A 14,020-nucleotide genomic window follows, 5' to 3' on the forward strand; every position below is an offset into this window, starting at 1 on the left:
TCTCATAAGCAATGTGGGACTCTCTTAAACATTAAGAGAAGTCGTCATCATTAAACTAAAATAAGACAAGGCACAATCCACATAAGGATGACCGGTTTAATACAAAGTCGGTTATAAACATTCTTAAACCGGATGGTTTACAACAAAAGTTAAATTGTTTTTTATTTTATTTTTAACAGGGGTTTTACTGAAAAAATGTTTGAAATGAAAAATGGAAAATTAAGGGAGATATTTTTACATGTATGTCAGGGCCTCAGGGGCGTGTGTCACGTGCGATGGGACTTGGATTCACGTGGGGTCGCCCTTGTCGCGTTTTAAAATCCGAAACGCTCGGTTGATTGCGACTGTTTTTCTGGCAGAGTTGTTGGAAGAAAGAACCCTCTTTTAGGTCACTTTCTGTAATCTCTCGCTCCCTCGCCGGACTCCCCCGACGCCGCCTGGTTTAATTCGTCGAAATGAAGCTCACCGTCAAGACTCTCAAGGGTAGCCATTTTGAAATCAGGGTTCTGCCCACCGACACGGTCAGTCCTTGTCTCCATTCGTTCAGATCTACTACATGTAATTTTGTATGTAAAGTCAGTAACTTTAGATAGGTTCTGCAATACCAATTTATTGTAATACACGACTTGATGAACAGCTTTTGAAATGCTAGATTCAGAATTTCAGGTTTCTCGATTGGTCTTGTTGAGTGGAGGTGTATATGATGTTGTTTGTGTATTGGTTGTTTATGTTTGTGTGTTTGGTTTTTGAAAGATAATGGCGGTGAAAAAGAATATTGAAGATTCGCAGAGCAAAGACAACTATCCATGTGGGCAGCAGCTGTTGATTCACAATGGGAAGGTTTTGAAAGATGAGACTACTTTGGTGGAGAATCAGGTTACCGAAGAAGGTTTTCTTGTTGTTATGCTTAGCAAGGTACTTACTTTTTTCTTGTTTGTTATCAAGTTAGATTCTTTTGTGTCGATGTGACAATCTCCGTACCTTGTCTTTTGAAATTGATAGAGCAAAACTGCAAGTTCAGGTGGTTCGTCTTCAGCTCTGGTAAACATGCTTCTTATTTTCTCATGTTGTTGTTGCACATCACTTGATTGGTCCAGTGTTCTCAGTGGAAATACTTTTTTTTCTTATCTTACAGCCTACTTCCACGGCTACATCCACCACAGCTTCAGCTATGGTAATTTTCTTACACATCCCTTCTTCTCTGGCTGTTATGCAATCATCATTTGGATTCCTTCGCTTTAATACACACTTGTACCTATCAACCAGCCTGCAGCTCCGTTAACAACCCAGTCTATACCTGTTCCAGCTTCAAATTCCCCTCTTGCTCAAGAACAACCAGCGTAAGTTTTATTCGTGACTTGAATTTGTATTTTTGAGGATTTTAAGATAACTCTATGGCCTTTAAACGGTTTAATTGTATATTTAGGGCACAAAGTGACACCAATGCTCAGGCTGCTTCAACTTTAGCTAGTGGCGGTAATACTGAGCAAATGGTTCAACAAATAATGGAAATGGGTGGAGGCAGCTGGGACAAAGAAACGGTTACTCGTGCACTTCGTGCAGCTTATAACAACCCTGAGAGAGCAGTTGATTATCTATACTCTGTATGCCCCTCCTCTCTAACAGTGTCTTATGAATGTTGTAAGGGAATGAAACTGCTAAAATTTGTTTTGTTTTTTTTCAGGGGATTCCTGAAAGAGAAGCTGTTCCGTTAACTAACATATCGGGAGTAGGATCTGGTGCAGACCTTGCGCCTCCTCCTACCTCTGGAGGACCTAATTCATCTCCTTTGGATTTGTTTCCTCAAGTAAGAGCTTGATATTTTTGTGCATCGAAAAGAGCTTATTGGAGTTGAGTTCCCGTGAATTTTTTTTTTTTTAATTATTCCAGGAAGCAGAAGCTGGTGCTGGAGATCTTGGAACGCTTGAATTCCTCAGAAACAATGATCAGGTTTTCATTCTATCCTTGTCCCTCCTTTTCATTTGTGAGATTAGGATTAGAAACTTGGTAGCTAGATTTGTTAGAAGTCTGTTTTGTCACCTTTAGGGACGTAGATTCTAACCTACTCCGATATGATATTTGCTTTAATATCATTTACGCAGCTTCCTCATTAAGTAATCTTGTTGCATTTGTATTTGTTTTAGTTCCAACAATTACGAACAATGGTCAATTCCAACCCCCAGATTCTGCAGGTAAGATAGCCTTTTACCTTTCTCTATAGTGCTTGCTTTTGGGTCCAGAAACTAGTAGCTTGATCTTTTTATTCCTTGTGAGAAATCTCATCTCTGTTTCTGTTACAGCCTATGCTTCAAGAGCTTGGAAAGCAGAACCCCCAACTTCTGAGGCTTATTCAAGAGAACCAAGCCGAATTTCTTCAGCTAATCAACGAGCCTTATGAAGGATCTGACGGGTGAGTAGTTTTCTTCAGTTTGGCCACTGGCTGAGTCGGATCTATATGTGATCCTATGCCTCTTATTGGTTATGCAAAACTCTCAGGGATATGGATATTTTGGACCAACCGGAGCAAGAAATGCCTCATGCAGTTAATGTTACCCCTGCAGAGCAAGAAGCGATTCAACGTGTACGCACACATAACCATTCATCATCATCATCACCATTATAACAGTCTGAATATCATGATGTTCATCTGTTCTAACTCTTGCCTAAAACTTGTTTTTTTTTTATCACAGCTGGAGGCAATGGGATTTGATAGAGCATTGGTCATAGAAGCCTTCCTTGCGTGTGACCGTAACGAGGAATTGGCTGCAAACTATCTGCTAGAGAACTCGGCAGATTTTGAAGACTGAGTTCTCACCCCAAAAAAAGAAACAGCCTTTTAACCAAATGAGACCATAATGAAAAGTTTTGTGTTAGCCTCTTTCATCTGAACCCTTCATTCTTACTATTCTCAGAAGTATTTTTCAGACGAGTTTCTTCGTTTATATCTTACAAACATTTTCTTTAATCTTAATGAAGACAAAAATTGTGAAAACACTGCACACATGATATAATATTTATTGAGGGTTATCACAACAGGAGAAAAGAAAAGCACAAGCGCAAAATGTGGGATCAGGAGATATACTGAGACCATTCACGCAGAGTCTCTCTAATTTTGGGATTACAAATACTTAACCAGCAACAGCAAGACCAGCGATCCCAAGCACTAACAAGAGCATTGACATGGAAGAACAACCACCACTCACATTCTTGTTCATAACAGCAAGGTTCTTTTGCACTCTCTGTAATAAATAAATAAAAAAATAGATCAGCCAATTCCTATATCAGTCATTAGCTTAGAAGAATGTGGCTTTTGGTCGGGCAAACCAAAAACAGATCATCAGGTATTAGGAAAGCAATTCACAAATAATATTTTTCTAGAAATATTTAAGAGTTGATAGAATCTTTCTGTATGCACAAAATTATTATAGTCAATTGTTTGATTGTTGCATGGTGAGAAGTAAATAGCAAAAAAAAAGCCATGGGATGCACTTGGGTTATCATCAATATCTGCTTTACTAATTTCACATACAAGTAACTTCGCCTCTTCATTTTGATGAATTCTCCTACAGTCTTGCCTGGCTTGTGTACATAAAATTATAAGAGTGGGAATTAGCATATTTCACTATGGTTGCATATATTAACGCTCTTTGATAATTATTTTGTGTGCTATAGCCGACTAATATCATGGAACGTCTGAGTGTGGTCCAACAGTGAGCAAGACCTTGATCCCATATCAAAGTGGAAGCGTAAGGCACTAAAGAGCAACTGCTAACAGTGACAGTTGTTTGTAAGGAAAGAAGTTACCAGAGATTTCAACCTATAATGCATTTATGTTCCGGGTAAATGTCTTCTACAGTTTTATTATGTGAAGTGAGTTTAGCTATGAGATTCTGCTGCAAGAAAAGGTTACCAGTGGATAGTCAGTCAGGCCATTAGTGCGTTACTCAGTTTTGGAAATTATTAACTTAGAACTATCCTAAATAACGTAGAAATTAATGCTTTTTTCAGTGTGTATTGAGTTTTGTTTTTTTCACCCAGTAACGTAGAAATAAACAAGCTAGCTATATTTTGTTTTGTATCTTTTTCTCTTAAACAGAGGTGAATCATGTGTATAGACCAAACACGTGAAAGATAAAAATGAGTTATACAAATGGTTTGCTTCGCTTGTTCTACGACATGAAGTCTTATAAATTTATGAAGTACATTCGCACAAGTAGGGATGTTGTATTGGGTTACCCAGCCCAACCCAACCCTATAAAATATAAACCCAACCCTATTCTAACCCAACCCAATATTAACCCTAATAGTCTATGCATGAAGGGGTTGGGTTAGGGTTACCCATTTCATAAAATCTTTTTAAAACAAAAGCAAATAATATTAACATGATTAACACTGTTTAGCTATTTTGAGAATTTTGACGGAAAATGAGATTTTGCAAATTCAACAAAAAAAACAAAATTTTGTGTTTTTGGTAGAAAACCTTAATTTTTTGATTTGGACAGAAAAATTCAATTTCCAGGTTTTGGTGGAAAAACTTATTTTTCTGGTTTTGGCAGAAAAACTCATTTTTGTGGTATTGGCGAGAAAACTCAATTTCTCGGTTTTGGCAGAAAACAAAAATTTCTAAATTTTGACGGAAAAATTCGATTCCCCAGTTTTAGCGGAAAACTCGATTTCCCGGTTTTGGTTGGAAAACTCGATTTTCCGGTTTTGGCGGAAAACCTCAATTTCTCGGTTTTCTCGGGAAAACTCGATTTCTCGGTTTTCTAGGAAAAAACCGATTTCTCGTTTTTCTCGGAAAACTCGATTTCTCGGTTTTCTCGGGAAAACTCGATTTCTCGGTTTTCTAGGAAAAAACCGATTTCTCGTTTTTCTCGGAAAACTCGATTTCTCGGTTTTCTCGGGAAAACTCGATTTCTCGGTTTTCTAGGAAAAAAACCGATTTCTCGTTTTTCTCAGAAAACTCGATTTCTCGGTTTTCTCGGGAAAACTCGATTTCTTGGTTTTCTCGGGAATACTCGATTTCTCAGTTTTCTAGGGAAAACTTGATTTTTCGGTTTTGGCAGAAAACCCCGACTTCTCGGTTTTAGCGGGAAACCCCAATTTCTTGGTTTTTTCGGGAAAACTAGATTTCTCGGTTTTCTTGGAAAAACCCGATTTCTCGGTTTTCTCGAAAAAACCGATTTTTCGGTTTTGGCGGGAAACCCTGATTTCTCATTTTTCTCGGGAAAACCGATTTTTCGGTTTTCTCGAAAAACAAGATTTCTCGGTTTTCTTGAAAAACCCTGATTTCTCGGGAAAACTCGATTTCTCGGTTTTGGCGGGATAACTCGTTTTCTTGGTTTTGGCGGGAAACCCTAATTTCTCGGTTTTGGCGGGAAACCCCGATTTCTCGTTTTTGGCGGGAAAACTCAATTTCTCGATTTTTCGGTTTTGACGGGAAAATTCGATTTCCCAATTTTGGCTTGAAAACTCGATTTTTCGGGTTTCTCGGTTTTGGTGGGAAAACTTAATTTATCGATTTTGGCGGGAAAACCAGTTTTACGGTTTATGCGGAAAAACTCTATTTTGTGGTTTTTTGTGGGAAAACTCGATTTTGTGGGTTTTTTCGGAAAAACTTGATTTTTCCGATTTTGGCGAAAAAAATCGATTTGGCAAAATATTTTTTTTTTGTGATTTTGACGGAAAAAATCATTTCTGAAATTTTATAGAAACTTTTTTAGCAATTTTAACGAAAAATCTAAAAAAAAAATTGAGGGTTTGACCTTACACTAAAACATTGTTCTATAACAAAAAATATCTAATAAGGTTAACCCTGTGAAAACCCTTTATTTCTTTAGCCCAGCCCTAAAGTGGCCCTAAACATTTTATGAATAATACATCTGGGTTAGGGTTCTTAAATTATTGAATGGGCTGGGTCAGCCCTAAATTTCACAACCCTATATAACATCCCTACGCACAAGTATTAAGACCGTGAAGATTCTTTGTGAAGATAAAGAGTTTTGCATTTCCAGTCACTGTGTCTTGTGCGTCATGAGTGGTTTTGAGTCCGGTGAGAATGAGCTGTTTTCCACGAGTGTATACGGAGAAGAGTAACTGAGAGACATAGACTCCGGTATTGCGATCTGGATGTATGTGTGCTCTTCCCCATTTTGTTGTGCTTGTATTTGATCGCCGCCTTTTGTCTTCGATTGCATCCTATCGAGTTCGGTAAAGGCTTCTCTCATGGTAGGGCGATGCTCTGAGTTAAAGTTCAGACACCTTCTTGCAAGTTTGGCTACTGCAAGGACCTCCTCTTGATCACATTCCTCTTTGATGCGAGCATCGAGAATCTCATGAAGTCTTTCATTTCTCATTGCTTCGAGGAAGTAAGCTAGCTCCCAACATCCTTACTTCTTGTGGCCTCAGAACAGAGACAGGCTTTCCTCCAGTTGAACTTGTTGACACTGCCTTGAAGGGAGTACATTTGTTGCTCTAGTAACAAACACTACAAGAAAACATGTCTATTGCAAGGAAAATTTGCAACGAAACAATTTCCTCGCAAATTTGCAACATATTTGCAACGAAATTGCAAGAAAAATTATAATCCTCGCAAATCTCTTGCGAATTCGCAAGGGAAACGTTTCTCTCGCAAATTTGCAAGAGATTTGCAACGGAAATGTTTCTCTTGCAAATTTACAAGAGATTTGCGAGGGAAATTACAGTGTCCTCGCAAATCCCTCGTAAATCCCTCGCAAATTTGCAAGAAAAAATTTATGTCGCAAATTTGCAAGGGATTTGCAAGAACTTTATATGCATGTCTTGTTTACTCACAATTCCCTTGCAAATTTGTAACGGATTTGCAAGAAAAAAAAATTCCATGATATATACATTTTATCATATTTCTCTCCCAAAATCAAAAAAGTTAATGAAAAATTATTAATTAAAATATTTAATGTTTAACAAGTACATTGATGACTATTTTGGAAACTTAGTCAATATCAATCAACTAAATATTTACGGGATAAATATTTCCCGAAATTCGAACTAATATTACTAAGCACTAAATATCAAAACTTTATAATTTATACAATAAATACATGTCAACTAAATTTTCAAAAAAAAAAAACAAAATTTCAGGTTAATTATTTTTCAAACAACAAATACAAAATACATAGTAGTCCACCAAGAATATACCAAACCCCCAAATAAAACTCTAAAGTTATTGATTTATGAATTTGCAAGTAATTTGCAAGGAATCCCTCGCAATTTCCTTGCAAATTTGCGAGAGAATCTAATTTCCCTTGTAAATTTGCAAGGGTTTTGCGAGAGTCTCGTTGCAATTTCCTTGCAAATCCATGTTTCCAAACTTTAGTTTGCATTTTTAAATCCTTAAATCCTAATTGAGTTTTTAAACCCTAAACTCCAAACACAAACTTCAAACTTTAATATTTTAACATCAAATTTTAAATTTAACCTAAAATATTAAATATAAACTCAAAAATAATTTCTTTTTCAAAAATCAATCTCAAATCTCAATACCCTAAACCTTTAACCCTATACTCAACTTCTCATAACTTTAACTCTAAACTCTAAATAAAAACATTTCAAGCCTAAATAAAAACTTTTCAATCCTAAATTTTCAAAAAAATACTAAACTTAAAATTGTTTTCATTTTTCATACTCTTCATTAATAATTGTAAATTATATTGCATCCACACATCTAATTATTATAGTATATCAAAAACTAAATCTACCATTTATAAAAGTTTTAGTTTTACAAATCATATCTATACTTCAAATTTTTAGTGTAACCCTAGTCCAAACCCTACCACAAACCTTATCATAATCCTAAGTTTCTAATCCCTAAACATATACTGGGAGATAAAAAAAGAAATAATGAAAAATTGCAATTGGCTTATATCCAAGCACAAGGATAACATTCACAACCATCGATATCATCTCATCCAATGACCCATATCTATTTGTGTTTCTTTCTTCCTCCCTCACGTCACAAAAACATATAAATTTAAATATAAATAAATATTAGAAAATTCTTATCATTGGTCACCTTGAAGAGCACATGGATCAATGTTATCTACCGTTGGATTAACTTGATCCAACGGATGCAAATCAACCTTTCTTCTTTCCACCTCACCATCAACAATCTTATCCTCCTATCTCTCTCTATCGCACTATCTCTCTCTCACAATCTCATCCTCTTATCTCTCTGTACACAATGAACAACAAATCAACAAAGACTAAAAGAAGAAGCAATCTCACTATCTCTCTCTATATCTCTCGCACAAGAAGAGGAAGAAGATGTCATGAAGAAGTAGAGATGGAGAGGGAGCTTCGGTGTGGCTCATCAACTCGCGGCGTAGGAGGAGGAGAGGGAACTCCCGGGTTTGGGAGAAGAAAGGAGTTTTGGTGTGGCTCTACCTCATCTCCTCGTTACGTTTCTCCACTTCAGTCTTCTTGTCACCTCGTCTCCACCTTGTCTCCATCATCAAGTCATCTTCCTCATCACCTCTCTCTCTTGTTCTGATTTTGTCTTTGTTTTCTGGAAAAGAAAATTGATGAGGCAGAAGAAGACGATGCTAGGTGGTGGTGCGGCGGAGAAGATTGGTGGTCAACGAGGGCGTAGGTGGAAGACAACGAGAGGGCGTAGGTTAATTACGTTTAGGATTGATTAGTTTTTTAATTAGTTTTTGTTGTAAATGAGGTTTTTTTTTAAATCTGTAAACTGATTTTAATTGTAAACCAGTCTAATTGTAAACCAGTTTAATTTATAAATAAAATTCTAAAACAGTTTTAATTTATGTGAATCGGTTTCAATATGTATATATTTGCATTTATCAATTTTGTGTGTGTTTTTAATACTTTTTTAGAAAAATGCAAGAGAACCATTATTTTGCAAAATTGCAAGGGAAATAAGTTACTTGCAAATTTGCAACAAAAGTAAGCTACTCGCAAATTTGCAACGAAAATAAATTACTCGCAAATTTGCAACGAAAATATATTACTCGCAAATTTGCAACGAAAATAAATTACTCGCAAATTTGCAATGAAAAAAATTTCCTCGCAAATTTGCAAGTAACTTATTTCCGTTGCAAATTTGCAAGAGAATTGCGAGCGTTTTTTATTTGCGAGTAAGGATTTGCGAGCAAATGGTTTTCCTCGCAATTCCGTTGCAAATCGCGATTTGCAACGGAACTGCAAGGATTTCTTCCCTTGCAAACGAGCTGTTTTCTTGTAGTGAAACCTCCATTTCGTTTGAAGAACTTCCTCTTCTGCTTGGCTGCTTTCTGCTTTTTATTAGCCACGCATAGCCACCACGTTCCCACGACTAAAATCAACAACCCCCAGCTTAGAGTTTCAACTGCATTGTAAGTTATAAATCTATTTAGTTTCAATCTAGATATACAGAAAAAAAAATTAGTTAGAATAACTTTCCTAGAATGGCTGGCCATATTTTTTCACATGTGAATGATCCAGGCACATTCACACACTTGCTCTTTCCACACACCCCATGTATAGTTTTGCATTCATCAATGTCTTATGGACGAAAACACAATACAAAGTTAGAAGTATACACACACAAGCTATCTATCCAAAGTGAGAAGGAAACTTATACATACCTTGACATCCATCAGGTATATAAGGATTTCCTTCATAACCAGATTTGCAGCTGCATTGATACTTATACTGATCATCTGTACGCATTACGCTTGTACTTATCTCGCATTGCATATTCTCTGGAAAGATCATGGGGGGGAACATCAAGACGCCATTCCAGATCCATAGTCCGGATATAGTGATCTGTTGAATTAGGTAACCCTCCCCCTCTCGTGACAAGTAGGCCATCTGACATGAGTTTTTCACCAGGTTGCAGTTTCTCCACAGTTGAATCATACACTTGGAGACCAGGCAGTATTTTGGTCTGGCAGCATTTGTATCCGACACAGCTCTTGTCAGCATCTTTGTAATACTGATTCTCTTTCCCACATCTAGCTTCACATCCAACAATTTGTGGCCCTGTTCCTACCATCATGGCTTTGATGTTACATCCAACAACTGTGAACTTGTTATTATCTGATATGAAGAATGGACTCCCGGACAGATTCAGAGATCTGATATCTTTTCTTCCATTGGAACAGCCTGAAGTCTTTGTTGGACTCTGAATTTGAAACCTGTTGCTCTTGTAAGAACGGTCCTCGTGGTGGTGTAAGTCATCTGTAAGGGAAAACGAAATAACCTCCAGTCCGATGCTTGGCAGGACAAGAAAAGAGCGGTGTGATGAGCAGTTGCAGACAACCTCGAACCATTTGTGCTCGTAACAACCTTCGCCTATCCCAAAAAGGGTAAGGAACACGAGGAAGATCACATTTACCATCGCACAGGTCAGAGCAACGAGATAATGCAACAGGTAGTTCAGGGAAAGTAGAAGCAACTACATATCCATGGATTTGAATAAGAAAAAATGCCAAAAATAAACGTTTCAGATCACAATCCATTCTCACTCTCACTCACACTCACACTCACACACAAGAAGGTAGTGCTTTCTTCTGGTGCTTTCTTTCAACTGCTTAAGTAATCAATAATGAAAGTCATAGTTACATCAACGAAGACCTTGACACATTTGTATCGCAGTGGACTCCATAGAAGAAGAAGGCAAACAAAAAGTATATAATGAAAGACTTTTGACTTATATCTATACAAGGAAACACAGTTGCAGATATGCTTGCAAAGCAGATACTATGTGTAAATGAGGCTTTAATGACCTTTACCTAAAAAAGGAAAAAAAAAAGACTTTGACTTATATGAATTTACCTATAATATTCAAGCAGTGCGTTCAGCTCTAATAACAGGATAACTAGATTTTGACCCGCTCGACCGAGCGGGTATCAATTTTCATTTTTGTCTTTGTTTATATTAAATATTATACATGGTTTGTAATGTGTGTACTAATATTATATATTTAAAAATAACAATGTGCTTAGTTACATCGAATATTTTTTTGTATATATTCTAAAGTAAATTATATGACCAATATTTATTGGACATCATATAAACAAATTAAACATTTGTATAATTAGATTTATGTATAAAATATCTAGAAAATAAATTTCTAAATTAAAAGTAAAAAACATATATAAATATGAGTTAGTATGGTATTAAAAATTGATATATTAGTTATAACATTTGTAAAAAAATAAAAATATAGACAATTTATTCCATAGAATATTCAATTTGTATAGTTGTATCAATAATTTTAAAAATAGAGAAGGTGTATGTACTGTGAAAATATTTTAAATCACGTTAGCAAAATTTCCAAAAAGTATAGATTTTTTTTGAAAATTTTAATTAGTTAAAATAGTTAGGAATGTAATCTAAATTTATAATAAGTATTTATCTGTATAAGTGATTATATATATTTTAAAAATTTACCCGATTAAATAATTGTTTATATGACATTTTTAAGCATAATAATTTATAATTTATATTGAGTAATTTTATTTTGTTTTATAACCCATCAATTGTATAATTCATACTTTTAGAATATGACCCAATATATACGTACAAATGTATTTTTTATGGATCAAAATTTATGATAATGTATAATAAAATTGTTGTATATATTATTTAAAATATATGGTGTTATATATTTTATATTTTCAACATTTATCATACTGAACTTACATTGTGGTATTATTTATATGAAAAATATATGTGACATAATATTTTTATATATTATATAAATGATTATTTTAATGTGACTTTTATTTTTAGTTATTACTAATAAATAATAAAAATATAATTACATGTTTAAAAATAATAATGTTTGTTAAATATTTAAAGCTATGTTTATTAATTATTTCCAAACACACACATATATAAGAAAATAGGAAAAAAACAATGAATAATATAAGTTCGGTTTATTTATTATTGTTGCCAATTTTTTTTATTTCGAATTCGATTTTAGAAATGTATTAATTAAACAGAAAAATAAAAAATCATAAAAAGTAATCCACATTAAATAGAATTTGGTTTTGGAAATACATTAATTAAACCAAAAAAAGACAAAGAATTTTTAGGAAACACATTAAATAACTGAAAAAGACAAGTATTAATATATGAAGATTAATTAAATGCTCAGTGGCATATCATTATAAATAATACTAAAAACTAAGGGGTATTTTTAAAGTGTACTTCTATTTTAATATAATAGATGTCTCTTCGTTGTCACATACTTAACATTCATGCCGAGCCTCTTCTAGTGAAACGCAGAGTTTTACAATGTTGGTTCCATCACCATCAAACAGTAGGGCTGGGCATCACCATTTTTGTTAAGGTCTGACCGGTTTAAACGCAGTGGTTATGGTTGCGGTATCACCATTTTTGTTAGGGTCTGACCGGTTTAAACGAAATGGTTATGGTTGCGGATGAGAAAATTTGCGGTTGCGGGAGTTTGCGGTTTCAAGCGTTATCTAGCATTTTGTATGACTGTCATAACGTTTGAAAATTGTTGCATTTGAATTGTTGCGTTTGCGAAATATTTATGACACGTTGATTATGAGATATTTCAACGGTTTAATAATAAAATATCAATATAAATATATTATAACATTATAAGAATATAAAAAACATACTATTGTGATAAAATATAATAAATATTAATATAATATGATTAATAATAATATTATGTTTAGTTATTTATTTTTTTAATTAGTTGAAAGTTATAATTTTAATAATTATTTTTGAAGATTTATATTTAAACTTTTAAAAGAATATTTTATTGTGTTTTATATATTTTTATATTTTTATATATGTATGTATATTACTTTTTTAAAAATTCTAATCAATAGCTAATTTGAAGTTCTTATAAAACAAATTATGATATTGTTTGTGAATTTAAATTAATATATACAATATATATTTGTGGATTTAAATTAATATATACAATATATATTTTTATTTATAATATTTCTATTTTAAATTTTAAAATATTTAGAAAAAATAACTTTTTTTATCCATCCGCAACCGTCCGCAACCACAAACGCTAACTGGAACCAGTTTTTGATTTTAAGAGGTTCGGAACGGTTTGAATCGATTTATAGCAGTTTGTATGATTTTTTTGAAACGCTGTCAACCACTATCAACTGCAAAAGCTTTGTTTGCGGGTGGTAACATGAAACCAGTCAAACCTTTGCTCAACTTAAAATCGCAACTTGACTTATATCTGCCTTCAAAATTTAAATACTAGGTAAATAACAAGTCGACCGATTTCATTACATACAAAACCAGACTAAGTATCATTATATTTTTAGTACTTGTCTCATTGTTTACTATTTGTTACATAGATCAATTCTTGTTGTTTACTAATAATACTTGTCTTTTCTTTTGCTTACATTTATGGTTAGACACAAATACTTGTTACTTTTTATACTTGTTATTTGTTTTGTGTTCTTCTTAAATTTTCAGATATTCGTCATTATCAAGTCAAGTCAAGTATTAAATAGTAATAATATAATTATTTGATTTGCTACTTCCCAATACTTGTTTAGAGTTGTCACCATGAAAAGTATATAATGGTTTTATATCGAAATATTTTCTTTGTTTTTCTTTTTTATAATATGCACAAATATTTCGTGGTAAACACATGGCTCTGTTTAACGTCTTACAGGGGTGAAGCAGAGCCGATCTGCTCATAACAGTGAACGTGAGGAGATGTCGATCGGGGAGGTTCGATCAAGCAGGCGTGCTGGAGTTAACAGAGATGATATATTGAAAATCGTTTTTGTGAGGCCGTTTAATACTGATAATCATTCAAGGCTCCTGCTTGAAGCAGCATCTTTGATTCCTAAAGCAAGGTGCAGATCAGATGGCTGACATATACTACAAGGTATATTAAAGATTGATAAATCGCTTATTAGGTTCATGGCTCCTGATGTATTTTTTTACACTAAAGTAGCTAGGATTTGTTTATGTACTTGGTTTGTACTAGTAAGTAATCTTATGGTTTTGAATTTTTTTTAAT

The 14,020-nt window shown here is 34.1% G+C and overlaps 2 protein-coding genes across 3 annotated transcripts; one reads left to right on the forward strand and one right to left on the reverse strand.

Annotated features, from left to right (window-relative positions):
* The first annotated feature begins 330 nt into the window (after window positions 1-330).
* LOC108812231 (probable ubiquitin receptor RAD23a) lies at window positions 331-2,992 on the forward strand. 2 transcript variants are annotated; one of them, XM_056989403.1, is made up of 12 exons: window positions 331-521; window positions 754-915; window positions 1,003-1,041; window positions 1,136-1,174; window positions 1,267-1,340; window positions 1,436-1,604; window positions 1,685-1,807; window positions 1,891-1,950; window positions 2,145-2,192; window positions 2,301-2,410; window positions 2,497-2,581; window positions 2,691-2,992. In XM_056989403.1, the coding sequence occupies exons 1-12, from the start codon at window positions 456-458 to the stop codon at window positions 2,805-2,807; spliced, it is 1,092 nt and encodes a 363-aa protein (XP_056845383.1). In that variant the 5' UTR covers window positions 331-455; the 3' UTR covers window positions 2,808-2,992. The 2 variants fall into 2 exon arrangements, with proteins under 2 accessions (XP_056845383.1, XP_018439930.1); XM_018584428.2 differs by having other exon boundaries at window positions 332-521; window positions 1,427-1,604.
* Window positions 2,993-9,246: 6,254 nt separating this feature from the next.
* On the reverse strand, window positions 9,247-10,646 carry LOC130496843 (wall-associated receptor kinase-like 8). The gene is made up of 2 exons (XM_056989404.1): window positions 9,621-10,646; window positions 9,247-9,537 (listed from the first exon to the last, which is right to left on the reverse strand). Exon 1 carries the CDS (start codon window positions 10,373-10,375, stop codon window positions 9,692-9,694), a length of 684 nt encoding a protein of 227 aa, XP_056845384.1. The 5' UTR covers window positions 10,376-10,646; the 3' UTR covers window positions 9,247-9,537; window positions 9,621-9,691.
* Window positions 10,647-14,020: the final 3,374 nt, after the last annotated feature.

Source organism: Raphanus sativus, chromosome 6 (assembly GCF_000801105.2).
Source record: "Raphanus sativus cultivar WK10039 chromosome 6, ASM80110v3, whole genome shotgun sequence".
In the NCBI taxonomy this organism is placed as follows: domain Eukaryota; kingdom Viridiplantae; phylum Streptophyta; class Magnoliopsida; order Brassicales; family Brassicaceae; genus Raphanus; species Raphanus sativus.